The sequence below is a fragment of the Pelophylax lessonae genome (genome assembly GCF_965119305.1).
Source record: "Pelophylax lessonae genome assembly, chromosome: 11".
Lineage (NCBI taxonomy): Eukaryota > Metazoa > Chordata > Amphibia > Anura > Ranidae > Pelophylax > Pelophylax lessonae.
Window position 1 is genome coordinate 4,870,085 of NC_138778.1, and position 21,269 is coordinate 4,891,353.

The 21,269-nt window shown below is 48.1% G+C and overlaps 1 protein-coding gene across 1 annotated transcript in view; it reads right to left on the minus strand.

The window, feature by feature from the left end:
• Positions 1-2,324: 2,324 nt before the first annotated feature.
• Positions 2,325-21,269, minus strand: part of COX10 (cytochrome c oxidase assembly factor heme A:farnesyltransferase COX10) — a 144,084-nt gene continuing 125,139 nt past the window's right edge. Inside the window, exons 6-7 of the mRNA XM_082272691.1 lie at positions 9,197-9,429; positions 2,325-3,060 (exon numbers count right to left, since the gene is read on the minus strand). Of these exons, the coding sequence (XP_082128817.1) occupies positions 2,654-3,060; positions 9,197-9,429 (640 nt within the window). The 3' untranslated portion in view covers positions 2,325-2,653. The remainder of the gene's footprint in view (positions 3,061-9,196; positions 9,430-21,269) is intronic.

Consider the following 21,269-nt stretch of genomic DNA (forward strand, 5'->3'; position numbering starts at 1 on the left):
CCTCCGCTCTCCTTCCCCGATCTAAGGAGAGCAGCGGGAGGAGCTGGGATTCCCCTCTGACGTCAGCTGGCCAGCAGAGGGAGGTCACGTGATCCCCTCCGCTCTCCTTCCCCAATCTAAGGAGAGCAGCGGGAGGAGCTGAGATTCCCCTCTGACGTCAGCTGGCCAACAGAGGGCGGTCACGTGACCGCAGAGGAGCGCTGTGAAAGGAGGTATTTAGGATTATCATTTTAAACTCAACCCACAGTACTTTAGGTCTTCATAAAACAGAGAGGACACAAGTAATGGGGGTATGTATTGCAGCGGGAATAGCGTCAGGAGCAGATTGGTTCTCACACACAGGAGCTGACAGAAAGGGGGGGGGGGGATAAGAAGAGAGGCAGCGGCACATAAACCATAAGACCATGCAGATCGCGGGTGCAAGGTCAGTACAGCTGTCTGTCCCTCACCTCCTGTACAGGCAGACAGTTACTGAAGTCCAGGAAGACCAATGAACTGTGAGAGTGCTCACTAGTGTCCACGCAGTTTCTTTAAGAACTGCAAGATGTCTATCGTGGTGAAAGATGGTACTTGTAGTTCATTCATTCACAGAACTCTGTCAAAAAATTAGCTACAAAATGTCAACCACGGTGGAGGTTGGTACTTGTAGTTCACTCATTCATAGAACACTGTCAATAAATGAACTAAAAGTTATCTACTGTGGTGGAGGATGATGGTACTTATAGTTCATTAATTTACAGAACTCTTTCAATAAATGAACTACAAGATATCTACCACGGTGGAGGATGGTACTTGTAGTTCACTCATTCACAAAACTCTGTCAGTAAATGAACTACAAGATGTCCACCGCGGTTGAGGATGGTGATGATGGTTCATTCATTCACAGTGGTGGAGGATGATGATGATTTGTAGTTCAAATAAACTACAAGTTATCTATTGTGGTGGAGGATGGTACTTGTAATTTATTCATTCACAGAACTACACAATGTCTACCGCGGTGGAGGATGGTACTTGTAGTAAGGGGTCTGATGCCCCTCACCTCCTGTACAGGCAGACAGTTACTGAAGTCCAGGAAGATCAATGAACTGTGAGAGCGCTCACTAGCGTCCTAGCAGTTTCTTTAAGAACTACAAGTTGTCTGCCGTGGTGAAAGATGGTAGTTCATTCATTCACAGAACTCTGTCAATAAATGATGATGCTGTGTGTGAGTGACACCGTTTTTTAATTGTGGGTGTGGGCAGTGGTGTATTTAGGTTTTGTGCTGCCCTAGGCCTGAGTAAACTTGTGCACCCCCTAATTTAAATATGACCCACCTCTTCCTGTAAGGGACACACCCCTTCCTGTTTATGACCCGTCCTATCATCTGTAATCCACAGACCACAACCACAGTCTATCAGTGACCACCAGTGTAGCCTCATCAGTACCGTCTTATCAGTGCAGCCTCATTACTGCCCATCAGCCACACTTATTAGCATTGGCGGACGTCAGGCTAGTTGTATTAAGTGTGGTTGGCGGCCTGTGGTCTGTCCGAATGTCCTCACAGGCCGGTATTATCATACTGGGAGGTAGCAATGTGACTGCCAGAGTGATTTTCCTCCTGGACCCTGCCCTCCAGCCCAATTCGACTGTCCCTATACTAAAAGTGTAGCACAAGCCGGTGGGTACCCTTTTCATGTGGGAGTCGGGAGAAGGCTGTTTTTTTTTTGTGCGGGGTGCAGCTTTTTTGCTGCCCCCCCTGCAAAGTGCTGCCCTAGGCCTGGGCCTTTTTGGTCTAGGCCAAGATACAGCACTGGGTGTGGGGAGAGGATCCCTTGCCCGGTGTCACAATGGGGGGGATCAGGTGTTTTAGGTAACATATTACACCCTGAATATGGGTGTAACTAAAGGGGAATTGATCCTTTAAAGCCCACCCTTTTGCTGCAGCACGTTAGGTGTAGTAAAGGGGTTAAAGCCCCACATTAAGATGCAAGCCTGCAATGAACGTTTGATTTATTGGTGACAATGGAGCTACAAGTCGTTGGCCGAAAGTCTACATATTCTGCAGCAGCCAATCAGCTTGCCCCTTTACCTTCCTAACAGATACTAGAAAATGAGAGCTGGGTCTGATACTTCCTGGAGCAGACGGTATAATAGGGGTTTGTGGGTAAGCGGAGACAATTCACTCACTCAGGTGATACATCTGCATGTCAGTGAATGAGTGTGGCCCTGTCACCATCATGGGGGTCAGTGAATGAGTGTGGCCCTGTCACCATCATGGGGGTCAGTGAATGAGTGTGGCCCTGTCACCATCATGCGTTCAGTGAATGAGTGTGGCCCTGTCACCATCAAGCGTTCAGTGAATGAGTGTGGCCCTGTCACCATCAATTCACTTTGTTTATTGGAAAAGTACAGAGAAGTAGCAGATTGACATTAGCCATGTGTTCCTGAATACACTTCTGTTTACTCGTTCTCTCCTTGGAGTCAGTGCCGGAGAAGAGAGCGTTATGGTTCTGATTAGTTTTTTGTGGCCGTCGTCTGGAAGAGGAGGTAGGTAATAGTTCTGCCAATGTCAGACAAGTCTGGGTATGGCCATCCCAGCAGACCCACCACCGCTCTCCATGTACAGTATTCCTTGATCGGGGGAACCCCAAAGTTCTGTCACTCGGTCTCCCAGCTATCTGGGATCTCGGTTCTTTTCTTTTTTCCCTACCACAGACTTTTTGCAGGTTAACATAAGCAGCAGCAACGTGGGGAGATGCCACAAGCTGCAGAAGAAGAGTTTGCGGGAGCTGTTGCGGTCGGCATCGCGGTAGAAGCGATACCCAAGGTAGGAGATGTACAAGTTGATTGGCAGAGAGATAATGGGGAAGTTCCATGTGGTTACATCCAAGGCCGGGGCTAAGGTAGACAGTCCTATGAGAGAGAGGCAGTGCCGTAAGGCCACCCGCCGACACATGTCCGGGTGTGTGACAGACATCATCCGGTAACCTCCTCGGGAATAATCTTCTCGAAGGTTCCAGCTCAGGGCGTTGAAGTGAGGGAACTGCCAGGAGTAGAGGATGGCACCTAACAGAAGAGCACCTGAAAGGGAAAAATGACAATGTCAGCAAAAAAGGGACAAAGTGATCTCTTTTCCAAGTTCATACCCCCCCCCCCGGTCAATGCCTGTCCTACCTGCTCTCCATCATAGACCGGAAGTTGTTGGTGAGAGTGCGGTCACAGTCCTGGGGGTGCCGAGTGAGCATATTTCCAGCACACATGGCAGCATGGGGGGGTTACAGCCCACCACTGCACTGCCAAAAATACTATATTACCAAATGTAATGGGGCGCCTGCCTTCACATGAACATTAATCACATACCAGTCTTAGGCTCCATGTACACGGGACGTTGTAAATGGCCGTTTAGGAGCAGTTGGGCGTTTTTTTCAGAAGTCCCTGAACCCCCCCTGCATGTTATCTTATCTGTCCAAGTACACCGGGTCCTTTACAGTCATTTGCAGGCAGTTGAGTTCAGGGACGTTTTTTGGAACGCAATTTTTTGCGTTCGAACGTGTGTTTCCCGGCGTTTCAAACGCAAAAACGGGACCGAACGCGATGAAGTACGTTCAGCCACGTTATACGTTTTTTTTTCTTCCATTCAAAATCAATGGTTCCCTATGGGAGCCCATTGATTTGAATGGAAGTCGCACCGCAAGTCGGATCAGGATGATCCGACTTGCGGTGTGAGAATCTTTAGGGGGAACTCCACGCCAAGAATTGGAAAAAAAACTGAGTGGGGGTCCCCCCCCCAGGGTCCAAACCAGGCCCTTCGGGTCTGGTATGGAATTTGAGGGTAGCCCCATGCCGAAAAAACGGCGTGGGGTCCCCCCCAAAATCCATACCAGACCCTTATCTGAGCATGTAGGGCAGGAAGGGGGAGGGGGGGGGGCGAGCGAGCGGCCCCACCCCCCTGGACCATACCAGGCCACATGCCCGCAACATGGGGGGGGGGTGTTGGTGCTTTGGGGCAGGGGGAGCTCTTGCACCCCCCACCCCAAAGCACCTTGCCCCCATGTTGATGAGGACAAGAGCCTCATCCCCACAACCCTGGCCGGTGGTTGTGGGGGTCTGCGGGCAGGGGGCTCATCGGAATCTGGAAGCCCCCTTTAACAAGGGGGCCTCCCAGACCTCCTCCCTATGGGTATGGGGTACACTGTACACTGGGAAGGCTGTCCACAAGGTTTAGGAGTGTGTCTATGGGAATGTTTGACCATTCCTCCAGAAGAGCATTTGTGAGGTCAGGTACTGATGTTGGACGAGAGAGGTATTCTATCGGGTTGGGGGTCAAGGACTCTGTGCAGGCCAGTCAAGTTCCTCCACCCCAAACTCGCTCGTCCATGTCTTTATGGACCTTGCTTTGTGCACTGGTGTGCAGTCATGTTGGAACAGGAAGGAGCCATCCCCAAACTGTTCCCACAAAGTTGGGCGCATGAAACTGTCCAAAATGTCTTGGTATGCTGACGCCTTAAGAAAGGGATCCTCAAACTACGGCCCCTCCAGCTGTTGCGGAACTACAAATTCCATGAGGCTTTGTAAAACTCTGACATTCACAGACATGACTAGGTATAATGGGAACTGTAGTTCCTGAACAACTGGAGGGCCATAGTTTGAAGACCCCTGCTTAAGAGTTCCCTTCACTGGAACTAAGGAGCCAAGCCCAACCCCTGAAAAACAACCCCACACCATAATCCCCCCTCCACCAAATGGTTTGGACCAGTACACAAAGTGTCCATAAAGACATGGATGAGTGAGTTTGGGGTGGAGGAACTTGACTGGTCCCTGACCTCACATGGGAAGCCTCACTCACCCACTGCTGCCATAATGTCCCATGTGCTGAAGTGCAATAGTTGGCCTTCTGGCAGAGCTCTATGACACGTCTGCACCTGTACAGGTGATTTCCTGTGCAAAGATGGCGAAGGTTTGGAACGTCACCGAGACACCTTTGCGCATGCGCAGGTGTTTGGCGAAAATGAAAAACTCTTGCCTAGGTGAGAAATGCACAGGTGCTACTTTGTACAAAAAAAAAAAAACATTTCTATCCAATTGTAACATACCTGAAGCCACCAGGTGCTGCACACAGCAAGCCCATCCCATGTCTATTGGAATGCAGTGGCTGCACAGAATTCAGCAGTGAGCAGCCTGAGACCTCTGTCAGGTTTTTACTACTGTCGGTAGGATTTTCCCTCACTCTGAAGAAAACCTCTCCAGCATGGACACACACAGCAGTAGAAACCCTTCCACAAGCCACCCAAAACAAAGAAATTGAAGGTCAGAGTTCCATGTCCTGGGGAAGGCCATGCAGGAGATCAGCAATGCTGACATGTAAAGAAAGCTAAAAAAAAACACGCAACTACTGAATTTATTTAAAATAAATTAAAAAAACAATGGTTTCTGATAGACGTTGCTCCAGGAAGCTTAATGTGGTCCAGTCAGGGATTGTTAGAGCGGCAGACGCTGCACACTTCCACTCATTAGGCCTCGTGTCCCATGAATGCGGCCTGAGGGCACAGCCATGCGTTATTTACACAGCGGGCTGAGAAAATAAATGATTGGGGGAGACTCCATCCTTCATCATGGCGAGGATGTTTGTTTCTTTGTTATCTAAATAAACCAAACTAACCCCACAGGAAGAGCCCCGTCCACTGCGGGGGTCCCCCGACATCACGTCACTGTTTACACGCAGGGTGACAGCTGAGGCTTTCTGCCCCCGAGTGACAACTCTGCCTTTTATTGTGTCACTGGGAGTCGTGGGGGCAAGATGGATGAGGACAGGGGCACACGGTGCTCGGGGGGTACACATTGCTCTAATCCTACCAGTATACTAGTGGATTGCAAGCTCTTCAATCTAAGATGTCCCTGCAGACAGCTGTGGCAAATAAAATTTTCCAGTCACTGTCTGAGCCACCTGAATAGATATGTACAGGACTCTGAACATACACTATATCACCAAAAGTATCGGGACGCCGGCCTTTACACACACATGAACTTTAATGGCATCCCAGTCTTAGTCCGTAGGGTTCAATATTGAGTTGGCTCCGCCCTTTGCAGCTATAACAGCTTCAACTCTTCTGGGAAGGCTGTCCACAAGGTTTAGGAGTGTCTATGGGAATGTTTCACTGTTCTTCCAGAAGCACATTGAGGTCAGGCACTGATGTTGGACAAGAAGGCCTGGCTCGCAGTCTCCACTTTAATTCATCCCAACGGTGTTCTATCGCAGTGGTCATTAACCCTGGCCTACAGGGCCCACTAACAGGCCAGGTTTGCAAGATAACTGAAATACATCCCAGGTGATATCATTTTCTGCTCAGTGATTGCAGTATTCTAGTCTGCATCTCCCCAAGGTAATACTTAAAATCTGGCCTGTTAGTGGGCCCTGAGGACCGGAGTTGAGGACCACTGTTCTATCGGGTTGAGGTCAGGACTCTGCACAGGGCAGTCAAGTTCTCCCACCCCAAACTCGCTCATCCATGTCTTTATGGACCTTGCTTTGTGCACTGGTGTGCAGTCATGTAGGAACAGGGAGGGGCCATCCCCAAACTCCTCCCACAAAGTTGGGAACATGAAATTGTCCAAAATATCTTGGCATGCTGACACCTTAAGAGTTCCCTTCACTGGAACTAAGGGGCCAAGCCCAACCCCTGAGAAACAACCCCACACCATAACCCCCCCTCCACCAAATGATTTGGACCAGTGCACAAAGCAAGGTCCATAAAGACATGGATGAACAAGTTTGGGGTGGAGGAACTTGACTGTCCTGCACAGAGTCCTGACCTCAACCTGATAGAACCCCTTTGGGATGAAATAGAGGGGAGACTGCAAGCCAGGCCTTCTCATCCAACGTTAGTATAAATCAAGAGATATTTCTGCGCTAAACCAAATTAGAGTATAAAAAATGATGTGAAAAAGGCTGCTAACAGAGACCCACAGAAAAAAAGTCCACATAGTATAGAACAAAAATGTGTAGCGCTAATATATATAATGATCAATATAATAGTGAAAAATTAAAATGATCTGAAGGATAATTAAAACACTCAATGTAAATGATGATAAACAAGCTCAGCAAAAAAACATGAACAAAAAGTCCTCTATTGTGAATATTTCTGTGGATATAAAAGAGTTAAAAATTGTGCTCAATAGAAGTGATGAAAAATATATATATATAGTCCCAATGAAAATCCAAGTGAAAAATCCATATGGATCACCCGTGAGGAAAATTGTAAACTGCTTACCAGACCCTTAAGATCTTCAGAGCATGTAGGTAAACCACCAAATAGCTGATATCATGGGAGAAGGATCACATAGATTCCACAGGTACAGATCTCTCATATTAATGGCACCAAATCCAATCATGATCCATAAGGAAAGCCTCATGTAGACATAGCCACGCCCCCACTGTCGGTCCGAGCTTCCTATCTACACCTGCGGGACGCCGCAGCTTCGTTTTTGTGTTATTCCAGTTTTCTTCTACTTTTGTTGCATCCAAGATTAGTGACTGACCTCACAAACGCGCTTCTGGAAGAATGGTGAAACATTCCCATAGACACTCCTAAACCTTGTGGACGGCCTTCCCAGAAGATAAGGAGTGTTTTTGACGCTCTCAGGAGGTGCTAGTCAATGCAGTAGCTGCAAGTGTGAACGGGTTGCGGGGTAAATCAAACAGAGGCACCAACACATAAGAGATATATCATGAATGAATTCATAGAAAACCTGAGACACTTGAAAAAGGAGTGCGCATGCCCGAACCTGGCATTGACGCATGCTCCGAAACGCGTTGTGAAGCCCGGATTGCCCTTACTGCCCATCTTTGCATGTGACGTCAGACGCTGCCGGCCGCTGTTCTAGCTACTCCAAGTTCTTCCACCGAGTCGACCCGGAAGTTGTCAGAGCAAGCCTCCAGACCCCTCCGGGATGGTTAGACTACACCAGAACTTCCAGCCTCCGGAGCACAACGCCACGCCACACACGTTAACAAGTACCTTGATGTGAGTTACTATCATTTTTTGTCATTAAATTGAATACAACACTCAAGAGGCGCTTTCCTCTCTTCTATATTCCCAGAAGAGTTGAAGCTGTTATAGCTGCAAAGGGCGGAGCCAACTCAATATTGAACCCTAAGGACTAAGACTGGGATGCCATTAAAGTTCAAGTGTGTGTAAAGGCCGGCGTCCCAATACTTTTGCTAACAGAGTGTATATCTAAGTACAGGTGCTCTTTAAATGAAGGGATAACATTTTAGAAGCTGTAACGTCTTTAATTTGCACCATTCATTGGGAGACAATTCCCTGGATTGGATGGAAGCCATATACTGTATTAGGGCGGAGGAGACTTTGATTGAGCCATTGACAGCGGTCACCTGAACTCGCTCTGACACAATGTAGACTGATTAGGTGGGGATGCGATTATGCGGGGATTGGATGTGCCGGGATAAACGTTGACTATTAAACTTCCTCTACACTGTCGCAATGTGGATTCAGTAGAGACAGCGAGCCGCAGACTTCAGTCTGACCGTCTGATGGATAACGGAGAAGTCACATGACCGCGTCACATCCCGCCACTTTCATAGTCTTAATGCAGAACTGTCCGTGGATGAATGTCAACAGCCAATAGGAGACACTGGTGCCAGACCCTGAAGGGTTAAACAGACTGTAAATAGGAGGCCATCATGTGAAGAGGCAGTTGGGCTCTCTGTATAATTAGGCCCCAGAATGGGGGGGGGGGGTGAATAGCACTGATGATAATTATCGGCATTAAACCTCTTATTCATTTCTGTGTATTGTAACAATGCTGCCCTATAGAAGTCCCGGCCAATCTGTGTAATCCTTATAGACGCGTGTACTACAACGACCCCCGCTGTGCTCTAATAAGGGGTCACCACCAACTGATATACAACAGAACAAACCTAAATCATGTATGAGGGTCAAGGAGCCGCTTAGAACCTTTAATGCAGGGGTCTTCAAACTACGGCCCTCCAGCTGTTCAGGAACTACAATTCCCATCATGCCTAGTTATGTCTGGGAATGTCAGAGTATTACAATGCCTCATGGGATGTGTAGTTCCACAACAGCTGGAGGGTCGTAGTTTGAGGATCCCTGCATGGTTTCCACCACCATTGGTACTACCTTGTCTGTTCTCTATCTAGATACCAGAATGATTTCACAGAAGAAGTTGAGAGACTTACCAGAATCCAGACTGCCGGTTGCAGCGGTCCAGCCCATTATGGGCGGTATGGCGCCCACCACGGAGCCCACCCATGTGTTGGCGATACTCAGCCTCTTCATAGGAGTGTAGCAGCAGGTGTAGAGGAAGATGTTGAAGGCACCCAGAGCCCCGGTCAGGGGATTAACGGCCAGAGTCAGGATGGAGATCCCGGGGATGGCGCACGCTGCAGCGAAGGATACCGCCAGAAGAGGACTGTGGGGACAGAGAATGTCACTTTATTCTTTACATATTCCACAGAACACATTCAGATTATACCATGTTACCAAACTACGGCCTGCTCCAAGATTATCATCTGACACTCTGATGATATAAGAAGGAACTCTGATGGGGACTCTATGACTCTCTTGAGAATGTTGATGGGGAGTCTGATGTTAAGGGGGGCTGTGACGGGGACCATGATGTTAAGAGGGGCTGTGACGGGGACCATGATGTTAACGGGGACTGTGACGGAGACCATGATGTTAACGGGGGCTGTGACGGGGACCATGATGTTAACGGGGGCTGTGACGTGGACCATGATGTTAACGGGAGCTGTGACGGGGACCAAGATGTTAACGGGGGCTGTGACAGGGACCATGATGTTAACGGGGGCTGTGACGGAGACCATGATGTTAACGGGGGCTGTGACGGAGACCATGATGTTAACGGGGGCTGTGACGGAGACCATGATGTTAAGGGGGGCTGTGACGGGGACCATGATGTTAACGGGGGCTGTGACAGGGACCATGATGTTAACGGGGGCTGTGACGTGGACCATGATGTAAACGGGGGCTGTGACGTGGACCATGATGTTAACGGGAGCTGTGACGGGGACCAAGATGTTAACGGGGGCTGTGACGGAGACCATAAAGTTAACGGGGGCTGTGACGGGGACCATGATGTTAACGGGGCTGTGACGGGGACCATGATGTTAACGGGGGCTGTGACGGGGACCAAGATGTTAACGGGGGCTGTGACGGGGACCAAGATGTTAACGGGGGCTGTGACGGAGACCATGATGTTAAGGGGGGCTGTGACGGGGACCATGATGTTAACGGGGGCTGTGACAGGGACCATGATGTTAACGGGGGCTGTGACGGGGACCAAGTTGTTAACGGGGGCTGTGACAGGGACCATGATGTTAACGGGGGCTGTAACTGGGACCATGATGTTAACTGGGGCTGTGACGGGGACCAAGTTGTTAACGGGGGCTGTGACGGGGACCATGATGTTAACGGGGGCTGTGACGGGGACCATGATGTTAACGGGGCTGTGACTGGGAGCATGATGTTAAGGGGGGCTGTGACGGGGACCATGATGTTAACGGGGGCTGTGACTGGGACCATGATGTTAACGGGGGCTGTGACTGGGACCATGATGTTAACGGGGGCTGTGACTGGGACCATGATGTTAAGGGGGACTGTGACGGGGACCATGATGTTAACGGGGGCTGTGACAGGGACCATGATGTTAACGGGGGCTGTGACTGGGACCATGATGTTAACGGGGGCTGTGACTGGGACCATGATGTTAAGGGGGACTGTGACTGGGACCATGATGTTAACGGGGGCTGTGACAGGGACCATGATGTTAACGGGGGCTGTGACAGGGACCATGATGTTAACGGGGGCTGTGACAGGGACCATGATGTTAACGGGGGCTGTGACAGGGACCATGTGGGACCAATAACACACACTGTTATTATTATACATTTATATATCTCTGACATATACTGCAGTGCTGTACAGAGATCACTGAACCAGTCACATCAGTCTCTGTACCAAAGGAGCTTACACTCTAATGTAATCTACGCAGGAGGGCAACAAGCTGTTGGACTATCACCAACATAATGCTGGAAGATGAATATAACTCTATACAGATTGTAGCTGTGTCCCTGGTATTCTCAGTAACTGTGTGTGGGGGAGGGGGTTGGGTGGGGGGCATCGGACTGAACCCTGTTTGTTTTTCCTCTCCAGTGAGGGACCTTTCATAGTAAGCCAGGTCTGCATGTGACCCGCTCTGTATATCCCTACCCAGCACTGTTTACTGTATATAAGAAAGTCGCCCCATATGTGACTGCGCTCCACACATAACACAGGATTGGATTCCCTGCACTCCATTATAATCCTTTCTACAAATAAACTATAATCAGTGCAGGAAGAAAAGGTTTCCATTGTGCTACTATTGTTTAACTCTTTCCTCATTCTGCTACCACATGAAGTCACTTCATATCAACCAAGGAAAAAATGTTTTCAAGCTGAGCATTAAAAAGAATCATACAGGTCCTTCTTTATACTGAGGACTGATGTCACAGGTAGGCTGTGTTCTCATGAATATGAAGGGTCTCTGTGATGTCACTGGTCTCTAGTGATTGGATAGGCTGTGTTCTCATGAATATGAAGGGTCTCGGTGATGTCACTGGTCTCTAGTGATTGGATAGGCTGTGTTCCCATGAATATGAAGAGTCTCGGTGATGTCACTGGTCTCTAGTGATTGGATAGGCTGTGTTCTCATGAATATGAAGGGTCTCTGTGATGTCACTGGTCTCTAGTGATTGGATAGGCTGTGTTCTCATGAATATGAAGGGTCTCGGTGATGTCACTGGTCTCTAGTGATTGGATAGGCTGTGTTCCCATGAATATGAAGGGTCTCGGTGATGTCACTGGTCTCTAGTGATTGGATAGGCTGTGTTCTCATGAATATGAAGGGTCTCGGTGATGTCACTGGTCTCTAGTGATTGGATAGGCTGTGTTCTCATGAATATGAAGGGTCTCGGTGATGTCACTGGTCTCTAGTGATTGGATAGGCTGTGTTCTCATGAATATGAAGAGTCTCGTGATGTCACTGGTCTCTAGTGATTGGATAGGCTGTGTTCTCATGAATATGAAGGGTTTCGGTGATGTCATTGATCTACACTATTAATCCTCTACATTCCAATAATTAGTCCCCATTTCCTGTCCAGGTCAGGTGTGTTGTACATTGCAGAGGAAGACAAGTTGGCGTTCACAGTCTGTATGTGTCAGTAATTTTTGCTGGTGTTATACTCATAGTTCATTACCTCGTAGTCATTACCAGTGAGGTGGGGATGAGGGAGATGAAGGCTTTCAACAAAAACATTAAATCATTAATCTTGGCCCCAGGCGGAGATTCTCTGCTTTATTAATATGATAATACGTTCCAGTGTTTAACACTTTCACAATCAGACAGTCAGGGGGATGCTCACAAGCCATGAACAGCCCTCACTACACTAGGAAACTACAGGTCCTGCACCTGGCTGAGAAGCTCCATGTGGAGATGATGTCTGGGGTGGAATTTATCCTCTGCCTGGCTCTGCTCATGTGACCTGAAACATAAGGAGAGTGCCTGAGGCAGCGAGGTACCTTTAATGTAACACCTGCTTTCCTCAGATGAAATATTCCAATCATTCCTCTTCAGAGACATCTGACCTGTACAGGGGTCACATCGCCCTCTCTTTCTGGATGGGCACAGCACCCCTAGGAGTGCGGCTTCCATGCTAAACCTCTCTAATCCAACAGATATTTCTACCAACACAGATTCTGCAGTATAGAGCAGCATTTCCCAACCTTTCACCAAACCCTTGAAATTATTTTAAGGGAAATGTTGAAAAAAACAATTCATTGCTGGTCAGAGGGAAAGATGCCCCTTCCAGTGATGGTCAGAATGCCACCCTAGATCATTGGATTCGTGGCATTAACTCCAGAACTATGCGGGCACCATCAAATTGGAGGTTAGTCAGCCACATCTCAAGGAATCCCCAGCAACCTCTGGAGGAACCCAAGGATTCCATGGAACCCTGGCTGAGAATGGCTGATCCAGAGACTGGCCTTGTTCTTGCCAGGACAGCATTGTACAGCTCTGTCCAAAGGTTTTGAGAATGAGACAAATATTAATTTTCACAAAGTCTGCTGCCGTTTTTATGATGGCAATTTGCATATACTCCAGAATGTTATGGAGAGTTTTCAGATTAAGAGCCCATTCAGACTAGCGCGACACGACTTTGGGGGGCGACTTGTGCATTACCATGCACCGCGACTTCGGCGCGACTTGCAAAGACTTCACATAACGGAAGTCTATGCAAGTCGCTCCCAGGTCGCCCCAAAGTAGTACAGGACCCTTTTTCTAAGTCGGAGCGACTTGTGTCGCTCCTATTAGAAAGGGTCCTGTACTACTCAATGGACCGCAACATACCGCGACTTGTCAGGCTGACAAGTCGCCTGACAAGTCGCGCTAATGTTAATGGGCTCTAATTGCAAAGTCCCTCTCTGCCATAAAAATTTATTTAACCCCATAAAAAACATTTACACTGCATTTGTGAAGAAGGCTTCAGGGCGCCCAAGAAAGTCCAGCAAGCGCCAGGACCGTCGCCTACAGTTGATTCGGTCGCGGGATTGGGGTGCCACCAGTGCAGAGCTTGCTCAGGAATGGCAGCAGGCAGGTGTGGGTGCGTCGGCACACTCAGCGAGGAGAAGACTTTTGGAGGATGGCCTGGTGCCAAGAAGGGCAGCAAAGAAGCCACTTCTCTCCAAGAAAAACATCAGGGACAGACTGATATTCTGCAGGAGGTACAGGGATTGGACTGCTGAGGACTGGGGAAAGTCATTTTCTCTGATCAATCCCCTTTCCCTTTGTTTGGGGCAGCCAGGAAAAAAACCTTGTCCAGAGAGGAAAAGGTGAGCGCTACCATCAGTCCTGTGTCATGCATCCTGAGACCATTCATGTGTGGGGTTACTCCTCAGCCAAGGGAGGAGCTCACTCACAATTTTGTGTAAGAACACCGCCATGAATAAAGAATGGTACAAAAACATTCTCCGAGAGCAACTTCTCCCAACCATCCAAGAAGAGTTTGCTGAGGAACAATGGTTTTTCCAGCATGATGGAGCGCCTTGCCATAAGGCCAATGTGATAACTAAGTGGCTTGGGGAACAAAACATCGAAATTTTGGGTCCTTGGCCAGGAAACTTTCCAGACCTTAATCCAATTGAGAACTTTTGGTCAATCCTCAAGAGGCGAGTGAACAAAACAACTCCACAATTTCTGACAAACTCCAATCCTGCCAGAAACAGCACTTCCTGTTTCAGGCTGACAACGCTATTGCCTAGCAATTATCAGCAGTGCTGTCGGCCTGCCGCGAATGCTCCTTCAGTTGACCGATTATAGCAGCAACAGAAGTGCATGCAGCAGGCTGACAACACTGCTACTAATGGCAAGGCAGTGGCTTAGCGTTGTCAGCCTGAAATAGGAAATGCTGTTACTGGAAGGATTTGCTTAAGAAAACTGCATGAGAGTGAGAATTGATGGCAAACATAATGAAAAATAGATTGTAGGTTTACATAGACTGTAAAGACGAGAAGCAGTGACACATTCCTCATCCACTTCTATGATTTGTAATGTAAAACTGAAAACTGTGATCAAAGGACTGAATCTGCATATTTATGATCGGAGGCTCTGCTTCGTGTCACATTGAAGTTCGATAAAATCAATATGAACGACTGCAGAAGAAAATTCTTAAAGTGGAAGTAAAGGCAGAAGGTGCATTAAAATAAAAAAGCCTTCTGTGTGCAGCAGCCTCCCCCCCCCCCAATACTTACCTGAGGCCCATCTAGATCCAGCAATGTTGCAGGAGTGCCTCAGCTGCCTGGGACTCCCGTCCTCATTGGCTGAGACAGCAATGCGGCGCCATTGACTCCTGCTGCTATTATTCAAAGTCAGTCAGCCAATGAGGAGAGGAAGAAGGCAGGGCTGGGCCGCAGCTCCGTGTCTTAACCGACACAGGGAGCTGTGACTCGGCTCGGGTGTCCCCATGGCAAGCTGCTTGCTGTAGGGGGCACTCAACAGGAGGGAGGGGCCAAGAGCACCGAAGAGGTACCGGAGAAGGAGGAGGATCCGGGCTGCTCTGTGCAAAACTGCACAGAGGAGGTGAGTATAACATGTTTGTTATTTTTAACTAAAAAAAAAAAAAAAATGAGACTTTACAATCACTTCTGGACCAGAAGGTTTTACCCCCCTAATGACCAAGCCATTTTTTGTGATTCGGCACTGCGTTACTTTAACGTTCAATTGCGCGGTCGTGCGACACTGCATCCAAATAAAATTGATGTCCTTTTTTTCCCACAAACAGAGCTTTCTTTTGGTGGTATTTGATCACCTGTGCGATTTTAATTTTTTTGCTCTATAAACAAAAAAAGAGCGAAAATTCTGAAACAAAAAAATATTTTTTTTTTCGCTTCCTGCTATATAACATTCTCAATAAAAGAAATTTAAAAATCTAAATTTTTCATTATTTTAGGCCAATTTGTATTCTGCTACATATTTTTGGTAAAAAAAAAATCCCAATAAGCGTATATTGATTGGTTTGCGCAAAAGTTATCACGTCTACTAACTACGGGAAAGATTTGTCATTTTTATTTATTTTTTACTAGTAATGGCGGCGATCAGCGATTTTTCTCGGGACTACGACATTGCGGCGGACAGATCGGACCCCTAACTGACATTTTTGACACTTTTGGGGGTACCAGTGACATTACTACAGTAATCAGTGCTAAAAATATGCACTGTCACTGTACTAATGACACTGGCAGGGAGGGGGTTAACACCAGGGGCGATCAAAGGGTTAAATGTGTCCCTAAGGGGTGTTTTCTAATTGTGTTGGGGATGGGCTTGCTGAATAAGCACAGAGACCTGTGTTCCTAAATAAGAGGATCCCTGTGTTCATAACTGAGAGAACAGCGGTGTGCCGCTCTTTCTCCACAGGGAGCGATCGCGGGTGCCCAGCGGACATTGCGGCCACTGGACCCGCTGATTGGCACACGCGTGCCCCAACTGGCGGTCAAGGAGAGAGTCAACCTGCCGCTGTAAAACTACGGCGGCTGGTCGGCAAGTGGTTAAAACTGAACTCCAGGATTCTGCCTGCTTTATACGAGGTGGTATCGGAAAGTTATGGGACCAGATCTGTTTACAAGAAATAACTTTACTTCTCTACACTTACACACGATCGCCTTCAAAATAGTAGCCTTGCACAGCAATACAGCGCTCCCATCGCCCCTCCCCACTTCTGGAATGTGTCCTTCTGTTCCTAGCGTGTTAAGCACCTTCTGCGATTTGCGCTGGATCTCCCCAAAAGTGTAAAAACCGCGACCTTTGAGCTGAATCTTCATAGTCAGGAACGGGGCGAAGTCCCAAGGAGCCAAATCTGGCGATTTTGGTGGTTGCTGAAGTGCTGTCCATGATGAAATATCAGACATGTAACGCATGTGGTCAGAATAGCACCAGTTGCACAGCTCCCGATGTACACAGGATGATGTCTATTGGCACGTAGACTTTTGAAGGTCGGTGCTCCCTGTAACTGTGCCGCCTTGTGCTGCCCTCTGTTGGTGTGTTACAAAACTAGTCTCCAAAACATTATGATACCACCTCGTATTCCCAGACCCCTCTCCCCGCACTCCCTTAAAGCGGTAGTAAACTTTGTTTATTAACTTTTACCTTCAGATAACTCCATCATAAGGCTTACCTCTAGGTACAGAGAATGATTCCTAAGCTTGCAGTGTTTGGGAGATATTCACCCTGGAAGCAGCGCATGCGCACTGTGCTCTGAGTTGAGAGTACACTGAGGATGCCCTCCATTCAGAGCGCTGTGACATGGCCGTGACTCCGACACGCATGCACAGGAGTGACGTCATCGGAGCTCGGCCACTCAAACAGCTGGAGCCTGTGAACCCAGATGGAAGACCAGGTGGAGATGGAAGCCCCGGAAGACCAGGTGGAGATGGAAGCCCCGGAAGACCAGGTGGAGATGGAAGCCCCGGAAGACCAGGTGGAGATGGGAGCCCCGGAAGACCAGGTGGAGATGGGAGCCCCGGAAGACCAGGTGGAGATGGAAGCCCCGGAAGACCAGGTGGAGATGGAAGCCCTGTCATTGGTGACCGCACGCCGGAAAGTCTGCCATATTGGGGTAGTATGCGATGCACCCCACACACCATGGCTTAAACCACCCAGGAGCCGCCATTTTTTTTTCTTGCAGGCGGTGAACTACCACTTTAAACTGCTGTGAAATTTTCTTAAATTGACACCTTAAAGCCGACCTTTACCCTACATGAAAGGGTGGGCCAACTCAGTATTGAACCCTATGGACTAAGACTGGGATGTTCCATTGATTATAGTGCTCCCTACACCGGACATCTACAGGGGGCGCTGTACAGGAACAGCTCCCACTGCCAGCACAATCAGCACTTCAGACGTCCCGATAACACCCCCACCACACGCTGACTGAACCCAGAGCTGGCGAGCAGATAATAATTCTATACATCATTAATAAATACATTAAGATGCTGATAAACATTGGCAGCCGAGTCTGGCAGGATATCAGAGGTAAGTCCTGCCAAGAAAATCTCTGGAATTCACAGCAGACGACGGGCCCGGGAGAAGAAGGGGGGGAGGGGGGTTCCGTCACATTCTGCTATATTTACACAAAATCCCTTATTTACTAAACTGGAAACCAACCAATAAACTCCTACAGAATCATCACTGAAATCAGAACGTTTTATGTCACCCGCAAGAAATACCGCGAGCGCCATTATTATACAATCACAGCATGAGAGGTGCCGACCCACCACCGTCCCTACCCCACATTATACAATCATCCCCATCCATACAGATACCGGGAATTACACCCAGCATAGAGGTGCCGACCCACCACCGTCCCTACAATGATCCCCATCCATACAGATACCGAGAATTACACCCAGCATAGAGGTGCCGACCCACCACCTTCCCTACAATGATCCCCATCCATACAGATACCGAGAATTACACCCAGCATAGAGGTGCCGACCCACCACCTTCCCTACAATGATCCCCATCCATACAGATACCGAGAATTACACCCGGCATAGAGGTGCCGACCAACCACCTTCCCTACCCCACATTATACAATCATCCCCATCCATACAGATACCGAGAATTACACCCGGCATAGAGGTGCCGACCCACCACCGTCCCTACCCCACATTATACAATCATCCCCATCCATACAGATACCGAGAATTACACCCAGCATAGAGGTGCCGACCCACCACCTTCCCTACAATGATCCCCATCCATACAGATACCGAGAATTACACCCGGCATAGAGGTGCCGACCAACCACCTTCCCTACAATGATCCCCATCCATAGAGATACCGAGAATTACACCCGGCATAGAGGTGCCGACCCACCACCGTCCCTACAATGATCCCCATCCATACAGATACCGAGAATTACACCCGGCATAGAGGTGCCGACCCACCACCATCCCTACAATGATCCCCATCCATACAGATACCGAGAATTACACCCGGCATAGAGGTGCCGACCCACCACCTTCCCTACAATGATCCCCATCCATACAGATACCGAGAATTACACCCAGGACAAGAGAAGTAGTACTGTGCAGAGTCCATAGATACAGAATAAGAACAGATACCGAGAATTACACCCGGCATACAGGACAGGAGAAGTGGTACTATGCAGAGTTCATACATACAGAATAAGAAGAGATACTGAGAACTGCACCCAGAGAAGTTATAAGGAGACTGTTAATCACCCTGGAATGATTGTGATGTCATAGTGTGGAATAGGAGGAGTTGTGTGATGTCATAGTGTGGAATAGGAGGAGTTGTGTGATGTCATAGTGTGGAATAGGAGGAGTTGTGTGATGTCATAGTGTGGAATAGGAGGAGTTGTGTGATGTCATAGTGTGGAATAGGAGGAGTTGTTTGATGTCATAGTGTGGAATAGGAGGAGTTGTGTGATGTCATAGTGTGGAATAGGAGGAGTTGAGTGATGTGTGTGATGTCAGTGTGGAATATGAGGAGTTGTGTGATGTCATAGTGTGGAATAGGAGGAGTTGAGTGATGTGTGTGATGTCAGTGTGGAATAGGAGGAGTTGTGTGATGTAGAGCAGAGATCCCATGATTCCCTTTCTGACCCGATCTCCGGGTTTGCACACTTCACTCTCCAGGACCTGAACGGGCCGCATACTGGAAGAAGAACCGGAGGGAAGGAAACCTTCGCCGCATCTCTATCGCTATTACTGATCGCAGCGTTCATCTCCATACAGGTGGAAGGAAATTAAATTCTGATGTGAAGGAATGTCTTATCACTGCCGCCAAGTTTGCAGTAAAATTGATCGGAGGAAAGTTTTATTGCGGTTATGTATGGCCGGGCGTTAGGCTGCGATAAGAGAGGCGGGAGAGCGGACAGAAAAATGATAAACAATGGTTTTAAATTCAATTTCCATTTTAATTAGAAATCGCTCGCAACTCTTTTCTGGTTCAATATGTCTGGCTAATTAAAAGAAAAATGGCAGTGCTGGCCGGCGGTCGTTTGATGGTGATGTCGCTACAAATATTAATCACAAACTTTACAAGCAATGGAGAGATTTTATCAGTCGTTAATTCCAGTGTCGCACAGTTCTTTATCACTCCGGAGGAGACAAGGCGATGATTTCTGCGTTATCTCAAGAATGGCTCCTTCACAGCTTCATTAAACCCTGGATATCCGTCATACAGATAGCGGCAGACTCTGCGCCATTGTCACCGGATGTCCCTCTTCAGGGGGCTCCATACATACATTATATTGTCAAAAGTATTGGGACACTTTCCTTTACACGCAAATTTACTTTTTAGACTGGAGGTACCAAAATTTTGCATACTTCTAAAGCAGCCCCTCAACCAAGGCAACGTGATACCCTGAGCTTCCTCCAGAGGGTGCCAGGTGTTCCCTGAGGTGGTTGACTGACCTCCCATTTGAGGATTCGTGCATATTTCTTGGTTCCCACACCACTAGGCCGAGCCAGTAGTATGACACCAATGATCTTTTTAGCTGTCTGTAAGGGTTGCACTCTGACCACCAATGTAAGGGACATTCTTCCCACTGACCACCAATGTAAAGGACATTCTTCCCACTGACCACCAATGTAAGGGACATTCTTCCCACTGATCACCAATGTAAGGGACATTCTTCCCACTGACCCCCAATGTAAGGGACATTCTTTCCACTGACCTCCAATGTAAGGGACATTCTTCCCACTGATCACCAATGTAAGGGACATTCTTCCCACTGACCACCAATGTAAGGGACATTCTTCCCACTGATCACCAATGTAAGGGACATTCTTCCCACTGACCCCCAATGTAAGGGACATTCTTCCCACTGACCACCAATGTAAGGAACATTCTTCCCACTGACCCCCAATGTAAGGGACATTCTTCCCACTGACCACCAATGTAAGGGACATTCTTCCCACTGACCACCAATGTAAGGGACATTCTTCCCACTGACCACCAATGTAAGGAACATTCTTCCCACTGACCCCCAATGTAAGGGACATTCTTCCCACTGACCACCAATGTAAGGGACATTCTTCCCACTGACCACCAATGTAAGGAGCATTCTTCCCACTGACCACCAATGTAAGGGAAATTCTTTCCACTGACCACCAATGTAAGGGACATTCTTCCCACTGACCCCCAATGTAAGGGACATTCTTCCCACTGACCTCCAATGTAAGGAACATTCTTTCCATTGACCTCTCAAATTGGTTTGGAAGGGGTTCCCCTAGACCTGAAAATAATTTCAAGGGATCCTCTGGGGGTGAAATGGATTGGGAAAGGCGATTCTAAAGGGTGCCAAGACTGACAACTCTGCTGTAAATGAACACACTGTACCCGGTACACGCCGTCCCGTCACACAGCGAGCCTCTCCGGACTTTCCCTTCAACAATCCGATATGTTTGCTGAAACTTCACAGAAATCTGATCAATCTATTTTATTACAGAATCCGGTGATTCGCATGTTGTATTTCATCTTACAGGAAGAGATCAGATGATGAAGTTAATTATTGGAAGAGACATCTGTAGATCCGGCTCCAAACTCTCCCGAAACAAGAGGAGAGAAAGGCAGATCTGAGGTTTAAATGTGATCCCGTCTTTGTAGATGAAAAGAGGAATCCTGATTTATGACCGGTCAGCTGTCTGACAACTTTTTTTTTCTTCTAT